This window comes from Hippoglossus stenolepis, chromosome 5 (assembly GCF_022539355.2).
Source record: "Hippoglossus stenolepis isolate QCI-W04-F060 chromosome 5, HSTE1.2, whole genome shotgun sequence".
Taxonomy (NCBI): Eukaryota; Metazoa; Chordata; class Actinopteri; order Pleuronectiformes; family Pleuronectidae; genus Hippoglossus; species Hippoglossus stenolepis.
Genome location: NC_061487.1, coordinates 17,665,385 through 17,684,517, shown reverse-complemented (window position 1 = coordinate 17,684,517; position 19,133 = coordinate 17,665,385). Strand labels below are relative to the sequence as shown.

General features: G+C 41.4%; 2 protein-coding genes across 9 annotated transcripts in view; both read left to right on the top strand.

The window, feature by feature from the left end:
• The window catches only part of pclob (piccolo presynaptic cytomatrix protein b), a 33,228-nt gene extending 21,100 nt beyond the window's left edge, over window positions 1-12,128 (top strand). For 4 of the 6 annotated variants that reach the window (XM_035156638.2, XM_047339963.1, XM_047339966.1 and 1 more), the window contains 10 exons: window positions 415-441; window positions 887-980; window positions 1,926-1,997; window positions 2,223-2,511; window positions 2,881-3,075; window positions 5,210-5,351; window positions 5,438-5,496; window positions 6,982-7,119; window positions 7,242-7,387; window positions 8,809-12,128. In XM_035156638.2, the coding sequence (XP_035012529.2) occupies window positions 415-441; window positions 887-980; window positions 1,926-1,997; window positions 2,223-2,511; window positions 2,881-3,075; window positions 5,210-5,351; window positions 5,438-5,496; window positions 6,982-7,119; window positions 7,242-7,387; window positions 8,809-8,952 (1,306 nt within the window). In that variant the 3' untranslated portion in view covers window positions 8,953-12,128. The remainder of the gene's footprint in view (window positions 1-414; window positions 442-886; window positions 981-1,925; window positions 1,998-2,222; window positions 2,512-2,880; window positions 3,076-5,209; window positions 5,352-5,437; window positions 5,497-6,981; window positions 7,120-7,241; window positions 7,388-8,808) is intronic. The other 2 variants (XM_047339968.1, XM_047339964.1) reach the window with 1 other exon arrangement.
• A 3,211-nt stretch (window positions 12,129-15,339) lies between these two features.
• The window catches only part of LOC118109924 (voltage-dependent calcium channel subunit alpha-2/delta-1), a 62,362-nt gene continuing 58,568 nt past the window's right edge, over window positions 15,340-19,133 (top strand). For 2 of the 3 annotated variants that reach the window (XM_047339959.1, XM_047339958.1), the window contains exon 1: window positions 15,341-15,512. In XM_047339959.1, the coding sequence (XP_047195915.1) occupies window positions 15,424-15,512 (89 nt within the window). In that variant the 5' untranslated portion in view covers window positions 15,341-15,423. Of the gene's footprint in view, window positions 15,513-19,133 lie in introns of all 3 variants that reach the window. The other variant, XM_047339957.1, reaches the window with a different exon arrangement.

Here is a 19,133-nt window from a genome sequence, read left to right as displayed (position 1 = left end):
TTTATGCGATTATACACCCCCCCCCCTCTACCCCCACTGTAAGTTAGAAATTAAAGCTCTGTAGGAGAGCACATTTGTTCTGGTTTCATGTGAGGAATATTTTCGTAATGTATTTATCTGACTCCAGCAGCGAAGTGCACAACCATGTATCCCAACAGCAGTTCAGAATAGTGAATTATTAAATCACCCATGAGCCAAGTGTAATCTTTGTGAGGGTTTTTTCGGGAGTCTTGCGTCACATGCATCGCTCTGGCACGAAAACACTGATACACCCTGTAGAATATTGATTGCCTCAGATCTCTATCCTCTACTGCCTTTACTTTGAGCTCCTTGGGCTTCTCTGACAGTTTTTTGTGTTTTTGCTTTTCTTGTTTGTGATATCTGCCCTCCTCTTCCTCTTCTGGACTCCCTCAGCCAAGTCATGGTTGTCCAGAATGCAAGGTAGTGTGGTGCTGATCTTTTGCTTTTAGTTGGTGTTACGTTTTTTTCTTTTTTTCTTTGTGTAAATTACTCCACGTCTCCAAAGTGGTTTTCCACCCTTTCGTTGTGGCCTTTGTTGTTTGTCCAACTGTCTGCTCTACTTCATGGTGTTTAAGAACACTTCTATAATTCCTTTTTCTCTCCATGCCTCTCACGTTTAGCTCTCCAGTCTCTGAAGTGATTTGTGATTCTGTATCTTAGTCAAAACTGACAATGCAAAAATGTTTTTACATCTAAATTAGTTTCTGACGTCTCCACACAAACACGAGGACCATTTTACAAACATCTCTTCAGTCCACATTTATTCAGCATATCACAGTTTGGTGATGTTTTACCGTGGGGTCATGCAAGGAAGAGAAATTTTAATTTCATGCTGACAATCATTCTGAATGTCCCGACTTATCAGTGCTGAAAACAAGAGAAGGACCAAGTATGCCCAGAAGACAATGAACCCTGAATGGAACCAGACTGTCATCTACAAGAACATTCATTTGGAGCAGGTACCGTGCAGAATAACATTAACACACCCACCCACCCACCCCACACACACACACACACACACACACACACACACACACACACACACACACACACACACACACACACACACACACACACAGGCATTCGCTGTGTCTTGTTTGTGTAGTTACTGTATGCGCTACAGGTCACTTAAGGGAAAAGTGGATGCCTTATACTCTTATTAGGATTCAGTCCTCATGCCTTGTCCCCGGGGCTGTTTATCAGTATCCCAGTGCAACCTCTTCTCAGCACTCCCAAGATTCAACTTAACGACCATCATTTCTGCTCCCACACACCCTCCACTCAGAAAGCCTAACTGCGAGTCATTTGAAAAGAGGAGAGTCGCAGAAACTTGGTAATCATGCCCCCCGTGAGCTCGCCTCTCAGCTTGGGTGTTAACGCGTGTTCGGGCGCGTGCTCCGTTCTCGGATGTCTGTGTTTGCGAGGAGCATGTGCCGCTCGCGACTGAGACACAACCCAGACAGTAATTACAGCTGTGAGGGATGAGTGCAGATGCGGTGTAGCTTTAGTGGTCATAGAAAGGAGGCCTGTGAAGCCAGTGGTTTTGTGAGCTCCTCTGGGGCTGCCTTGTTTTAATCACGTCTCACTGCCGATCTCAGAAAGGCTGCTGCGTCACTCATTCGCCCACTTCCAATACTACACACACATATGCTACACATTCACTGGGATACACACACACTTTCAAAAGTAACCTCTCGTATCTTTGCTCATTAAAATAAATGACCCTCCGAGGTTCGCATTCATTCTTACTGCATGTAAAGTGTGCCCAAACTCTTTTCTCTCCTCCACCCACATGCACACAAACACAAGCACACACACAAACACTTCTCTGACTCACTCATCTTCACATGAGATCCCTCATCACAATATGTGCCCCTAACACCTCTTTCATTCTTTCTATCCAGTTAAAGAAAAAGACACTGGAGGTGACAGTGTGGGACTATGACAGAACCTCCTCCAATGACTTCCTTGGAGAGGTAAGTTCTTTTGGAATTTGAATCAGGACACAGAAGCTGTCAAATACATTTTGTGTTTAACCAGGACAAAAGGTTCCCACTGTTTTGTTCCGTTGACCAGCTTTTCTTCAGACTGCCTTCAATGCTAAATACATTGAGCATTGCTACTGTTTTGTAAAACTGTTCTCATTTCTCATCTTATTTTCTTTTCTCTCTATTCCTTTCTTTTCGCTTATTGTGTCTCAGGTGTTGATTGACTTGTCGAACACTACCCAGCTGGACAACACTCCTCGCTGGCTGCCCCTGATGGAGCAGAGTGAGAGCATTGAGCACAACAGAGCCCACCATGCCGCTCAAGGCCCACCCGGGTCTGGGTCTGGTCAGGGACAGGGCCAAGGACACATGTCAGGACCTGTGTTGGGGTCTGGGCATGTTATGGGACAGGTTCAAGGACTGGGAGATGAGATTCATGATTCACCTAAAAACTCTGTAATCAAGAGCAGAAGTCATGGACTTTTTCCCGATCCAGCTAAGGGTAAAATGACACACCACATGTATCTGTTCTAGCCTCATATTCATCCTTAGTTTCAATAATTTTCCATTAATCTGTATATTCTATATGACTAGTTTGATATTTTAACATTGACAGGTTCCCAATTGTGACAAAAGCTGTGATTTAAAATGTGGTCAATCAGTTTTCATAGAAATAGAGGCTGTTACTATAGAAACCAAAATGCTAATAATGTCTTGACAACTATAATTACACTCCAGTTGCTTTATGGTACAATCTGGGCTTCAGTGGAGCAGAAAATTGAAGGCGCATTTAAGAAACCATGCTTATTTTCACCCTCCGTTTCCACTTATCTTCTTGTCATTCGTAAACATCCATTTCTCTTTCCTGCAGACATGCAGATGATCCCTTTGGAGAAGTCACACAGCAGCCCGAGCAGCTCCAAGTCATCCTCTGATGGCCAACTGCGCTCCCACGGCCCATCCCGAAGCCAAAGCAAGAGCAGCGTCACTCAGGCCCACCTTGAGGACGCTGGGATAGCCATCGCTGCCGCTGAGGCCGCCGTCCAACAGTCCCGCCTGCAACCAAGTAAATTCTGCCCCTACCCATGATACACTTCCTGGGACATGCTTCCTCTTTTTTCCTCAGCATGCAAGTTCTGTTGAGATTGTTTGATGAAAACCTGAACTGCTGTGTGATCACCTCATTTTTTACCTTCAGCTCTTTCTTTTTCCTCTGACCTCAAATTAAGTTTAATTCAGCCTCCTGCAAATTAGATTAATCTTAAAAGTATAGTCACTAAACAAAATCCAAGACATATGGAAAATGATAAAAACTGAGGTATTGTATATCAAAAACTAAATTTCTGTATAAATCTTTTTTTATTCAATCTTTTAATCTTTAATTATCTTTTAATATAAAATATAATACTTATAAAACATTCAGTGAACTAAATAGCTTTTCCAAATACAGTATTTGACATTATCCATCTGTCTAATGTGTTCTCTACATCTTTTGTTATATCAAGTAGCACATTATGTTGATATATTGCTGCAAGTTATTAACACTGCAAAGATTTATTTAAAAAAGTAATACATGTATTGCATTAGCTCCAAATTTAGAGCCTCAGACCCCACTGTGTCATGTTGTGTGCATGTGCCAGTCCCAAGCATATGGTTTCTGCACACCCCCAGTGTGGAGATCTCCAACCCCAGTATAGAAACCAAGCTGGGATGGCAATCCCTCACGTCAAATACCATAGCGAAATGATTTAATTAACAACACCCATTCATGTTTATGCACAGTCTTTAGTGTGATGCCCTCAAAATGGAGAGTTATGTTGTCTTCCCTTTCTGAGATAAGTTAGCCCAGTGTGAGAGCTTTTTAAGCATGCAGCTGCAGCTCCCCTGGCTACTGCTCCCTGGCCACCGAGGACTTTGTGGCGCTGCTGTCTGTCTGTGTGTGTGCGCCATATGGATGAAGTAAAAAAAATAAAACATGCTCAGACACAGACAGGTATGGCACACAGACTCCCCACCCCTACCCTAGTCCTTTTCCATTCCTGCCACCTAAAACAAAAGGGGACTCAAATGAGAGACTGAACCAGTCAAACCAGGAAACACAGAAACATCGAGAGGTTCAAAAGTCACCATGGAGGCTCACTCTGCACTCACCGGCCAATGAGAGTAAAGCGGTCAGCTATCCATGAGCGGAACAGAAGTGTCAAGGGAAGGTGAGACAACATAGGATAAATAAATATTATTAATCCTACTGTATTAACTTTAATGCAATAAAACTAAAGAAACATAAATAGGAAACAAAATGAAGTTCATATAAGTAAATGTGTAAATAACTGAAGTAACAAATGAATCCAGGTGTCTCTCATTCAATGATTTTCATGTTTGTGTGTCTGTGAATGTACTCGTGTGCATATGCAAGTGCACATTTCTGTGGTTACTTTTGTCAGACATGATTGTGCTTTAATGACTTTGGGAACTGAATTCCCAGCTATTGCCTCTGAGTCACATATTTTATTTCAAACATAATGTAACTACCATTAGTCATCATTATAAAGCACATATAGGTGTAGCACAACGTGAAAGGCAAAGAATGTATCCACCCAGTCTAGACAGAAACATTTCACATATGCCCTGAACGAATCCAGCTCTTCCATACTGTATAGAATGAGCATAGCTCAATGGCAGCCAGGAGCCAAGACCAAATAATTAAGTCTATGAAAGAACATTGATATTATCTGACTCTCAGTCCATTTTCATATGTGAATTAAACTCTGTGACCTTCATTTATTTGTAGTGAAGGGATTTGCTGAGTGTTAACGGAGGTTATGCACCCTACTGATGATTTCAAGGACAAACTGTCATATGATGAGCTGTTCCTCCCGGGATACGCTGTTATGTGATGCTCAGTCACAGCGTCACTGTCAGGGAGTGAGTGATAGCTGCGAGTCTCCAGTGTTTCAGGATGTCTGCTGGACACGCATGCATGTGTGGCAAAAGCTGTGTCAGTGGAGTTGTACTGTGTTCATGGGCAAACAATTTCCTGTAAATAGACGGATAGACAGATAGACAGATAGATAGATAGATAGATAGATAGATAGATAGATAGACTGATAGACAGAAAGACAGATAGACAGATACATAGATACATAGATAGAAAGATAGATAGATATCTTCACCTGCACGCTTGTTCTTGCCACCCTCAGGACCAGGACACCGGCTGGGTGATGTCTCAGGGTCAGTGGTGCTGTCTGCCCCGAGTCTCATAGGAGACGCCTACGGAGGTCTGGACGGGGAAGAGGGAGCGGGCACTGGAGTTGACAGTGCCATTTTCCAAGTGCCACGCATGTAAGACCATTTGTGGCAGATTTTAAGCACAAAGATGGTGTCTGACGAATAAAGCATTGCTCATAATTTTGTTTTTTTCCTCACAGTGGTAAGACTGTTCCCAACGGCACCGACAAAAACCAGCTGGGAACCCCAGAAAATGAAGGCAAGTTCGAGAAATGACCTGTGTTCTTGAGGCTATGACAGAAAATGTACTGTTTTCTTCCTTGGTTGTAGGTCTCCACCTGCTGGATATTTTGAATAACGACACTATTTGAACCACTTGTTTAACCACCCCTAAACCATGTTTCTATAATGACACTATTAAATTGTGGAGTCAAGAGCTTATTGTCAATTAACAATATTCAGCCGGCATAATGACTTAATGCGTGCTCTGGATAGTGGAGAAGTGGGTGTCACACTATCCGACCCGCTGTCATAACTATATCTACGTTTCATGTAGCTCAGGTGTCATGATGCCTCTCTTCCATCTCTAGTTTCAATTTGTAACAAAGAGCCCAAGGTCATTTTAGGCCGTAGCCTGACAGCTGTTTCACAGATGAGGGTGAGGAGGTCATTTCCATGGAGCCCTGAAGCCTCTTTTAACACGTTTTACCCCGACCCTGTCTCAGCAGAACCCTTTCACTTAAATATCAATAGGAGCACATGGCAGTGACACTGCAGAGATGTTCTCTGACCTGGTTTTACTCTGCAGTGAGCCCAGGTTAAGTGATGCATAATTGTTAAATAATTCAAATAAGCGTCAGTGACACTGCAAGTATACGCTTTTCTGTGGAACTGTAGAATCCTGCCTGTGCGTGGTACATGGTACAAGTATAAACCCTGAGCCCTGCATTATATATAGAAATCTCCAACTTTAATGTAAATATATTATATATATACAGAGAGATACTTTATTGATCCCGAGGGAAATTTAGGCATCCAGTAGCAAACACAAGAACATAATATAATAAAAAGTAGACTTAATCTGCAGGGAGAAGAAGGGCCAGCCACCAGAAAAGCTGTCACTGTAAAGAAGGATGGGCTAATGGAGATATTGACAATACAGATATAAGATAACTAAGTATAGATGATTGGAAATCTAAGGGAAGAGGAGAAGAGTACGGCAAAACAGGTATCAGAGCCTGAGTACTGATACGTAATATAAATACAGATTTAAAGATAAATAACTGAAGCTATACAAAGGTGTGCATTATACTAACATAGCCTGTAATTCAGCAGATGTAAGTGTATTTAAAATAAAATGAAAACAGTGCAAGAATAAAGCTTAAAATATACTAGAGAAGAAGAAGAAAAACACACTGCTAGCCTGTTAGCTTGTTAGCTTGTCAGCTGTGTTTCCCTCCCACTGTTTGCATTGGTCACTGTGGTGGGTCGTATTATTCACCGCTTAGCTGCGTGACGTGAATAACGTTTTCATTCATCACCTGATCCGTGGGTCACGTCACGTCCGGTGGATTTCCATCGTCAACGGTGGCGAAGACAACAACTCCCACGATCCCACGCTGCTTCACGACGTCATCAAACTTGTTCTGTTTGTATTGTTTTTCTTGAGCGACCCCTAGTGGCCGAAGTCACGCACTGCAGGCTGAGGAGCTGATCCCCTTATGTCTCTTTCGTTGTTGTGTAGCTGGTAAAACACAAGTAATAGGGGAGATCAAGGTCGCTCTCAAGAAGGAGGTGAAGCCAGAGGGAGACCAGCTGGTTTTGGAAATCCTTCAATGCAGAAACATCACGTACAAGTTCAAAAGCGCAGATCACCTACCAGGTCAGAACATATAAGTGTGTGTGTGTGTGTGCGATTATACTGTGTGTGTGTGTTTGTGATTTTGTGTTTCATTCATCAATCCATATTCATCATTTGTCTAATGATCTTGTAATTTCCCTCAGACCTGTACGTGAAGCTGTATGTGGTGAATGTGGCCACTCAGAAGAGGATCATCAAGAAGAAGACCCGAGTTTGTCGACATGACCGGGAGCCGTCTTTCAACGAGACCTTCAGGTTCCCCCTGAACCCAACCGGACACGCCATTCAGGTACAACACACACCCACACCAGACAGACGTGAACACACAGATGTTGTGAACTGTGGCTCCGTCCAGATGTGTCGAACATAATGTTTCATAATGCCCCACTTTCATCACATTACATTTATTTTTGTGATATATTTTCTGCTGTTATAATCTACTGATTGGCCTAATTATCGTAGAAAGTAACTGTCGACAGAAACAACCTTCAAAACAGCTCAGTGCAGTGCTACATTGGAAGCTTGTAACATCTCCCATAACAAGTATTAACGCTGATTAGCGTACATTTATAAACCGGTCCGCAGCCTCGGGAAGCAGCAGGGAGATTTACCCCCAACTGTGGGGCTGCAGGATTTGAGCATCTAAAAGTAGCTCGGTAGTGACTTCTCCAAGGATAAAACATTCTCATGCTTGCTGAGAATCTTTTACGGTCAATGTTAAATGGAAGATGCATTTTGTAACATTAACAAGTTTCTGTCTGTCACATTATCTCCACCAAGGATATCCTGCTTTCGTTGTATCAGTGTGTGTGTTAGTTAGCAGGATAACCCCAAAACTACTGGACGGATTACCACGAAACTGAGTGGAAGGATGCAGGATGGGTCAGGAAAGAAGTTATAACATTTTGATGTGGATCCAGATAAGGGGGGGATCCAGGATTTTCTTTTCACTTTTTTAACCTTAGGAGATTGGGTGTTTTTGTTGATTTCTCAATGAATAATTCATAGAACTTGATGAAAAGAATCAGGCATGTTTAGGGGACCGATATGAGTGTGTGAAGATCGGTACAGATCCAAAGAAAAATCTAGTGAATTTAAATGTGGTGTTTTAAGGGGACTGGTGGGCCTTGGCTGAGGTATGCTCTCTACTGAGTGCCATTCTAGAACAGAACTAGAATAGTTTCCAGTCACCTTAAATCAAATCAAGCTGCACCAAACTGTACACAAACAGAGATATCAGTCCCCTAAATATGCCTGCTTGTCTTCATCAAAACCCAATAATTATTCCCTGGGAAATTGGTGAAAACATAAAAAAACCTGCAACGTTAAAGAAAGTCTGATTCGCCCCTGATACAGATCTGCACCAGAATGTAATTGTTTCTACCGTATGGCATCCTTCCACCAAGTTTCATGGTAATCCGACCAGTAGTTTTTGTTTAACTAAAAGACAAACAAAACCAATATAAAGGTAAGCTCCTTGGACGACACAAAAACATATCTATTTGTCATAATTCAGAGGTTAAACTTGTTTGTTTCTTTTTCGATGGGTTCAATAAATCGATCAGTAAATCAGAGTTTGAATTACTCATTGGGAATAACATGCTTTTACAAGTGCATATTAGAAGGGGCTGGCACTAACAACAACACTTAAAACAGTGATTAGAAAGCAGCAGAATGACGAATGTGTTCCTCTCTCCGATGTTTTTCCAGCTTTTCCTGGTGTCCAACGGCGGGAAGTTCATGAAGAAGACGCTGATAGGAGAAGCCTACATCTGGCTGGACAAGGCGGACATGAGAAAGAGAGCGGTCAGCTGGCACAAACTGTTCGTCAGCTCCACTCTGACCAACCCCTGAGCACCACAGCAACAACAAGAAGAAGAAGAAGAAGAAGAAGAAGAAGAAGAAGAAGAAGGGGTAGCAGCTCAACGAAAGGTGAAGCCCATGTCACAGGTCCAATTTTGACAAAAAATGGATGAGGCAAAAAAAAAAAGTGTTCAGGAAGAGGAAATAAAAAAACAAACAATTTGATGTAATTCCTCAGTTGATACGTTAAAAGAAGAAGTGAATAATGTGCTAATACCATAAGAATTGAATCAGTCCAACACTGCCAGCACACGTCCACCTCTTCCCATGTCAAGTCTCGGCCAGTTGTGGGCTTTGCTCGTAGGATGCAAACGTGCAAATGCCACATCAGGCACTGAAACAGACTCAACAGCAATATGGCTTTTGAGAGCAGTGATGTCTTTCCCACCATAGTTCCAACCCCATGATCCACATTAGACACGGTTGTTTTGGTGCTGTGCCACTGAACGAACATATCTATCAGAGGGGGGACATGATTTAAAAGTTGAATTTCACCTGAATGAGCTTCGTGTTTTGTCCTGTGACATTCATCGTTGTACTGCCCACATGATGCTTGTGACGTAATGTAATGATGGAGGAATGCTTAGTGTTTGTATGATAGTCAGTTTTATGAAAAATAAGAAAAAACTAAAACAACAAAGCCTTTACGTAGAACTGAGTCAAACAGCTGACTTTCGTTGCGGGATGAAGATAAACATGTACAGCACTTCAGATGTAGATATCACACATGCCGATTACAGAACATATCAGAGAATCACATTGTACAGTGTGATGTTTATGTAGTATACAAAGATATCAGATTTAGAATATATCAAAATACGATATACATATAATATAGAATGTCAGAAGGTTATATATGATTAGATATACACTTATGATCTCTCTATCTATGATCTAGATTGAGGCCGTGGGTGGCGCACTGACAATCCACTAGGCTACTTTAGTCGATGGCGTATGCAGTCGTGTAGACTGCCATGTGAATGTGGACCTATGTGAGTAAATGGCTCCTTCGGTCCTGTGATCACACTGATGCACCACTAGATCTTCAGCAGGGCTGCGATAGATTTAAAAATAACGGTCAAGGTCAACATCCATCGACATGTTGCCATTTCACTGGCATGTTACCGTGCGGGGCAGTTTAGAATCACAACAAAACAAATCGCTTGTTGTGCTCTGAAGCCCAAAGCACGTTGTGTTGAATGTTCCAAACCAACTGTTGAGGATGACGAGGATTTATCACATCATCCGCTGTCATGTGTGCAGCGTTTTACTTTCAGGCTGTTGTTGTGCTCAGAGTATGCTAAATATTTCTTTCTGTGTAGCTGTGATCACACTGTTGGAATGGACATGTGATTCACACACGTTGTGTCAAAACCATGCATCGACCTGCAACTGTCGGTTTGACAGCTCTGCTTTTTTCGTGCATTAGTAAAACACCCTGGTCTGAGTCCCCCCCCCCCAAAAAAAAAAATAATTAAGAAAAATTGTTCTTATCAGTCAAATGTCAAGGTTCCTCTGTGTGTCTGGCTGTGCTGTAAAACTCACTGTACTGTTTTGTGTCAGTGAACCAGCCTCTTTCACTGCCTGTGACCAAAACGCTCACTCAGGCCTGCTGGGGTTCAGTCATATCGAGTCGGGAGAGAAAACGTGGGGCCACGTCGCAGTGCTAATGTTTGAGCAAGTGACCTGTGTATTCATTTTCAAATGATTTGCCACCATAGCTGCAGAATGAAATCAAGTGAACCTTTGTCGGTGTATTTAGGCATATCACAGGGCTTATGCAATTTTTTTTAGAATTAAATATAAAAAAAAAGGAAACAATAAATACACTTGGAACAGAATGTCACTTGAATCTCTCAGCAAAGGAAAACACAAAGAGGATTTAGTATGGAAGGGAACAAGGTGGATTTTTCAGATGATTATTTTGCTGTGCCAACCTTCAGATTTTTATTTCCAGACTCACTAGTTCTTTTGAAGTACTTCTATGCAACATAGATGTGTTTGAATGCATTTCTGTTTTGGAATTAAATGATTTACCTGTAAACATTAAGTCTTAAAAATATGTCTATAGAAAATAACTTTAATTTATACATCACTGAGAGAAAATATTGAATACAAAGTAAATGTATAATTTTTTTAACTGATTTTAATATATATTGATGTTAACCGCTGTTAATATCTACATGGAGCTTGTGCACTTTATTATTAAATATTGTTTATTTTTCTTGTTTCGTTTTGAACTGTCATGACATGCAAGATTATGTGTTTTGTGTTTCTGCACTGAAATGAACAGAATCGTGGAGTATGTGGTGGCAGAGAATATTGTGGTGTCCATTTTTTATCCACGTGGCAAAAGAAAAATACGCAAACATGTTGGGGTTCCTATACACGATGCACAAACTGGGGAGAAGTCCCCACATCACGCTTGTAGTCAGAACAGTCGATGTACAAAGTACAGTAAAAAAGAAAATACATATTCCCTCAGTGCTCAGTCATGACTGTTTAGCCCCTCGTGTTCCATTAGACGTTCCTCGAGCTAAATGCTGTTTGTTTGTTCAGATCAGATGTTGCCTGTAATTGTGAATCCATCCATTTGCTGTTGTCCTGAGGGGTGTGAATGTGACATGTGTACATAAAGTGTTTATTTTCTACAAAGATTGAATGTTTATATTGTCCAAAGTTTGAGCATGTGAGTGTCGGGAAAAAAAAAGAAAATCACAAAAGACTTAATAATTGTACAGCAATGCGTGTCTATAGTTGTGTAAGGGGAGTTGACTGTGTAATCAAAAACATGTGCTGTCAACCAATGGCTGTCTGTGCAACCACGTCCTGTAAACGGCTGAAACAACACAAAGGGGGAAAAAAAAAATATCAACTCAACTTCAATAGTTATCTGAGACTTTATGTTTTGGATGTTGCATGTTTTGTTGATGGTTTGTCAGTATATTTTGCCTACAGATTATGTTTAAAAGAGACAGAATATGTATAGATTTATCTGTATGCTGACTGTAAAGAATTATGCTCACTTCAGTGTAAAAACAAAGAATCTAATGTTATGGTTTTGTGGTTGTACACAGGATGTGTTGAGATATTATGCAAAATGTGCTGTAAAAAAAATCAGCTGTTTCCCCCCCCCCCCACCCCGAGTCTAAAGAATAAATATTAAGAAGAGCTATATTACACATGTGGATGTGAGCTTGGTTTGTTTCTGACATTTTGACTCGTCATTGCAAGAATAGCAACAGAGTGTTCTTGATCCTGTCACTAGGTGGTGCCAAAGTGATTCACTGTGGTTGTATTGGTAGAGAACATTTATAAAGTAAGAAAACCTTTTTTATTTTTTACGTAAAATTGTATTATTATTTTATCTTATATTATTTGAATATTTTATCATAATCAAAGGCAAGTGGAGCTCATATATTTTCTCTGCTTCCTGATGCTTTCTTGCTCCTCAAATCAATGATAAATCATCGGAGAGCATGGATTTATGAACAGGGATGGCAATCTGTGGTTCAGAACATTATTGAAGATTATTTTCATTTATTGTAATTGGCCACTTTTTTCTCTACCTTGTTTAATGAAATTATCCTCAACATTAACATGTCTATCTGGTTATTGAAAAAATCTTGACAATATGTGCTTTTACAAAGTTTGATTTTAATTTGATTGATTTTAAAATCAAAATATTTACTTCATTACTAACATGTCACAGATTTCCTCTATATAGTTGTAGGTTGGAAATTGTATGCATTTGATGCCTTATTTAGCTGTGATATGAGACATGGCCACTGTGAGGCAGCATTGACTCAGGATAATTATCTGAGTTTGAGCAGCTTGGCTGTTGTAGAGAAGATTCCCCTTGTTCTTTAAGAAGTGGATGGTATTAGACCATTTAAAAAACTCAAATAATAATAATTAATATGTGGCCTTCTCATTCAGATATACTGATAGAAATATCCTACAATAATTTTGACACAAACACTTCTGTGTTATCAGCTTTAATAGAACTGAAATAGTAAAATCAGCAAGAAGGAGTTTAAAAGTCAAGCAAAGCAGCCAAAGAAAGAATCACTGGTAATAATCATTGATTTGATTTGAACAATATCGTTTTTTAATCGAGCAGATCTTGTGATTTTAATGCATTACCACTAGGTGGCAGTATCATCTATCAAATAACCTAAATTTAAACTGAACGATATAATTGCTCTATAACAAGTGGTGGTTTTACACATTACTACACATTACCAATGAGGTCTACAGGTGGATTTCACTTCTGCAGACAGGACGACAATATTATAGCCTAATAGCTACACAGGATATGGTGTGATTATTCATTTAGGATACATTCAGATGTTTAAAAATAATTATGTTTACATTGTTTGGTAACTTACACAAGAAAATATGCAGGAACATACGACAAACCAAGGTTCACTATGTAATATTGGTTTGGCCATGTGTCTCAGGCTTTAGACAAACATACACTGCCTCACTATTGTTTTTTATTCTACTCTTTTACCAATGTCTATTTCTAGCAGCGCAGTCATTAGTCTGACAGCTCGTCCTTTTGTAGCATGAGATGTTCCCTTTTAATAAAAAAACTACTGAATGGGGAAATTTGCAGAGGAGGCCTCCACCTCTCCATCCTCTCCACCCTGCTCTTTGCTATTATGCTCCTCCACTCCGAGCCTCCTCTTTAGTTCTCACCATTCACTTACTTTTCTCCATCCCATCAGCAGGTGCGTCTGTTCGTCTGCTGGTGGGGAAATGAGTGTGAGGAAGGTGTGTGGCGAGAAAGAACGTGGACAGAGTGATGCGGCGCCGAGTAAAGAGATGGGGATGGTGGAAAAACTAAGGGGGGGGGGGTTAGCCACAGTGCAGTGCAGTGAGAGGAGGGGGGGAGCTGGGGATGGGAGAGACAAAGAGAGGTGGAGGGGGACACGCGAGATGGTGTGTGGTTGCCAGGCAACGATTGATAACCAAATCCCCAAGCATCCTGCTTGTGTTGCCTGGCCCTCCCTTCAGGTCCGAATTACACACACACACACACACACACACACACACACACACACACACACACACACACACACACACACACACACACACACACACACACACACACACGGTGTTATCTTCATTTAAAATGATGACAGAAACTGTGATTTCATATTCTGCAGTGGGAGCTTGTATGTATTTCATTTTAAATATATATAAACATATATAATTCATATATTGTGTAAGTTCGTCATCTAAGGGTGCTCGACACAGAGCGATCTTATAAAACAGGTCGTCTGTGTGATGGACGGCCCTGTGATTCATCGGGCTTTTAACTGTACTTTTCTCGTAAGGTTCTACACGATGGGCTGTGTGTGAAATCAATATGAACATCTGTCACTCAGTGATCCACCAACCGTTGCTCTGATTGCTGCCACTCATGTTACCAGCATGGCTGATAGTGACTGGCAAAGATTGTGCCATCAAGGTGTGGAAATTACCCCCTTGAGGTTTGTTTAGGGATTGCAAGGTTGGCATTTTAAAGAGCAAAACGTGCATCTGCATTCACAGCGCATGTGTTCCTGGTGCCTGTCAGACTGTGGACCCTCCTTGGAGCAGGAGGATTTATTTTATTTTGTTTTATTATATAAGGAGGTAAAGAACAATTTGTTGCTCCCAATATGGAATGCTGACCAGGAGGGAGGGGGTTTATATAGTCTTTATATATAAAGAGAACACATTTTTAATGCAATATTTTGCATTACTATACCATTCAGACCAGAGCATATAGACAGTCTTAACTGCAATAAGAGCAGTAAAGAGTGGAGCACAAAGACAGAAGTCTCCATGACAAGATTGGAGGAGCATATGTGATGCTTTTTCTCTGGATTGAAAAGGAGGGGAGACAACGGTGTGTGTGTGTGTGTGAGAGAGAGAGAGAGAGAGAGAGAGAGAGAGAGAGAGAGAGAGAGAGAGAGTGTGTGTGTGTGGACAGAGAGAGAGGGAGAGAGAGAAGAGAGAGGGAGGGAGGGAGAGGGTGTGTGAGTGTGTGACAGAGAGAGAGAGAGAGAGAGAGAGAGAGAGAGAGAGAGAGAGTGAGTGTGTGTGACAGATAGAGAGGGAGAGAGAAAGAGAGAGAGAGAGGGAGGGAGGGAGAGAGGGTGTGAGTGTGTGACAGAGAGAGAGAGAGAGAGGAGAGAGAGAGAGAGCGAGCGATCCACTACCTGTTGTGGCGCTGGATGGCCGGTGATCAGATTAGAGGTGTCAGGGTTGGTTAATCTGTGGGGGAGCGACAGTCTGCCACTCACGCTACTCCTGCTCTTGCTCCTGCTGCTCCTCCTGCTGCTCCTGCTCCTGCTCCTGCTCACCACCTCTCCCATCCACCGGCTGCAGGAGGGGACTGGATCACATTTGGTGTTGACGTGCGTCGGGGAATTTCCCCCCAGCTTCCAATTTTTTTTTTTTTTTGCAATGGATACCTGCAGGGTGCCAGCCTGGGTGTTCCTGGTCCTGGTGTGGCAGGGCGGCTGTCTGGCATCGCAGTTTCCGACACAGCTCATGTAAGTAACCGATCCTGATATTTGATGTTCGCAGTCGTTCAGAGTGTTTTCAATTAATGAGCCACTCTCTGTGCACGGGCTGCGAGGTACGTGCACGCACGGGGGGTGTGAGTGAGAGCTGGGCGGTGCAGGCTTCATTCATGCACCGGTGGTGGTCGTCCAGGGGCGGACGCGTGCAGGGGTGAGGCGGTGTTCCAGCTCCTCTGTGGCCGCCTCGCCTCCAGCCGCTGGTTCATGTTGGTCGCCGACGATCAGCAGCTTGTCACCGGGGGACGAATGTGGCCACCGTGAAGTTGTGGAGGAGTTGGAGTGACCGCACCTGCTCCTTCTCCTTCAGGCAAAATGAAAACAAAAAAGTTCTACCAACACAGCCACTCCACTCTGTGTAAATCTATTTTCAGTTTAGGCTGTATGCATGTGTCACTGATGGAAAATCTACATGTTGTGTATGAAACTATATTTAAGCATGGACAGCATCAGAACATATTTAGCCTAGTGAATGTTATAAACCAATTTATAGAAAACAATATTAGCAGGTTTTTGCACCATTTATTAATATTGGTGTCAATGACTAATAACTAGTACATACATGTTATTCATTTATTTATTTTACCATCTCTTAAAATGCATATGAGACCTGACCAAAGAGGCAGTAAAACAGCGAAAAGTCACATTTATTCATTCTACTAAGTCTGCATGCTGTCACATTTTCACTCTACATACCTGTAAGTAATTTTACCGGATTTTTACTCAAATTGAAATTTGTTCATTGGACAAAACCTAAATATAATCAACAGTCAGACCTTTCCAATATCTTTTGCAAGCATATCACGGAAATATTCTAAATACTGCTCAGTATTATACAGTAGTCAAGAGTTATAGAAACATATACTGATACTTTAATGCAAAAAGTCATCAAAGAACCACCGCTGCATATTCGGTTGCAGGAAATACTGTGTGTATGTTCTCTGCCCTTTGGTCAACGCACAATTAGTGATGGCAAATAACATCTGTATTTGTGCAGCCCCCTCCTACCAAATCTGCTGGATGCTCATTGTCGATTTGTGAATGAGTGAGTAAGTATATAGGGTGTGAGTGAATACGTTTGAAAAGCCAGTTCTTAAGGTGCTCCATACAAAATACAAATACATTCAAAAATAAATTATACAAGTCGAAAAGTGTTCATAGAGGCAGCCTGCTTTGTGTTTGGTGACCATTCATTTCATTTCATTTCATTACATTAATTTCATTATCCATTCAACATCACTATCTTCATATTTCCATGTCCTTTCTTGGTTTTGGTTTGGTTGCTAAATTCAATTTCCATTAGACGTAGACAGGTTGTGGAGGGCTCTTACTTTCAGTCCTTGGCAGAAGGAAATCTATCGCCTGGATCATCATCTTACAATTTAAAAAAAAACAAGATATATTCCTTAGAACTAAAAGCAGTGTACATACATTGATTGGTCTTTTAACATAATGACCCGACACATAAACTGATCAGATCAATTGAGAAAAGTACTGATCATGTAAAGGTTTTGGTGTCTACCTTGTTTGGTCTGGACCTCGGGACTTTTCAGAGAGAACCAAAATAACAGGTTCCTCGGACCGCGGGCTGGACCAACGGACAGAAGAGGTGGTCTTGGTCTGGATCAAACTTGGCTGTGTTAGATTGCAGTAGGAAATTGGATAGTTTGAAATTTCTGACCAGTTGCAGGGAGTTGAGACAGCATCACACAATAAAATAAGGAAAAAAAAGCAGAAGCGGCTCATAGGACTACTTGTAGATTACACTTCCGACGAAATGTTTAAACGACAAGGACGTTCATTGTGCTGGTAGTAATAACTTATGATATTATAATGGCATAGAAATTAAGGGAGTGAACCGGTTCATTCATTCACTCAAACAGAAACATATTTTTTTTCTCTGCACTTTATTCAAAAAAGTTAGCAAATACACTGGACTGGAATGGACATCAAACGCATGCAGCCCACGTAGGTGATGATGACAGGACGTAAGCAGATCATAAAACATTCTGTGGTGTGCTCCCTAGATGGAAACCTGAAAACAAAACTGACTTAAATGTAAACACTGTAACAAAGACAAGAACTTTCATTCGGACTATGGTCCAGACTTTCCTTTGTGACAACGCCCTAAATATCTACTGAACCCGTTAATACTCAGGGCACTAAACTTTGTGTATGACTTCAGTTCATATGATAAAACAAGAAACCATCCTCTTCACATCAAGGCACTTTTCAGAACTTCAGCCACACTGGAAAGGGATGGAATTGGCCACTTGGGCATTAATGAAAACAACGGAGCTTTAAGCGGAGCTCCATGAGTTGTTTGGGTGCATCACTGTTGGTGTTTCCATGCCCCATCCTGCCCAGACTGGACCACGTCTGTCTCTGCCTCTGTAATTAAACCAGTTTAACGCAGCCTCCCATCGAGGTGCACACTGTGGGCCAGCTCATTACTTTGTTGAGTTCCACAGTAATGATACCACAACCACATCTGTATTTTTTCTTTCTCTTTCGTTCTTGTATCGTCTCTCCGCCTGTCTTTCTGTTTTGCTCTCATTTGCTCTTCCTGTGTCTGAAAAACAATGTAGGGCAGTGTCTGACCCAGTTGCCATTTGTATGTGTGTGTGTGTGTGTGTGTGTTAATTATCCAGTGTAGTACCAGAGGCTGCAGTAATCAAAGCCTAGCAACCAGAGCAGAAAGATTTTGCTGCTTCAGCACAGCAACATTGACTTCATAACTATAAAGTGTCCGAATCATCACAATTGTTATTTTAGTCATTGATACGAGTTTACAATATAAACGTGTGAAACACAGTGTGGCAGATGGTGAGATAACAAGCACTGCCCTCAATTTAAAAAGAGCTAAAATGAGCAGCGTGAGTCACGATTTCAGGTGGTGATGCAACTTAACGTACATCAACCACAGCAGACCGACAGCAGGACTCACCTCATGGTATTTATGAAGCGTTGCCATTAAACCAGGTCGGGACCTCAAAGGATGTTTGGCAACGCGTGATTTAATGATGAGGACTTCATTGATTTTCCATGTCCTTGGATAATACTTTACATCTGGTTGTTTAATGACTATTTAGTAAACAAATTTACTGTATGAAATGAAGCAGGTGAGCACTTTAGAGCAATATTTGACTCAGTGTTTGATATTTGTGCTCACACACAAATATAAGATGTTTTCAGACATGCTTTGAAGTCCAGACGTTTTCCTGAAAATATTTCAAAGGGCTGCAAACATTTTCCAGAACAAGTCCTTCAAGCCCCCTTTGTAAAATGTGAGGACATTTCAGAGTGAGCCAATACAAGACAAAAAGAACACAAATATTTCAGGGTGAAGAAGAGATACCATGCACGTAGAAGAACAACGAGATTGGGCGGTTTTAACGATAAGTGGCGATGCTGGTTTAGAATGTGGCTTAAAAGAAAGCATGTGACTATACATGGCAGATTTATACATTATGTCCTCCCTCCTCCGTGCTCTATCCAGGCTCCACCCCTCGTCTAAATGTTCCAGACACTTCTTGTGTTGTTGTGAACTAGTCAAACCCAGACAATCACCTGCTGTGCTCTTCATATGTGAAA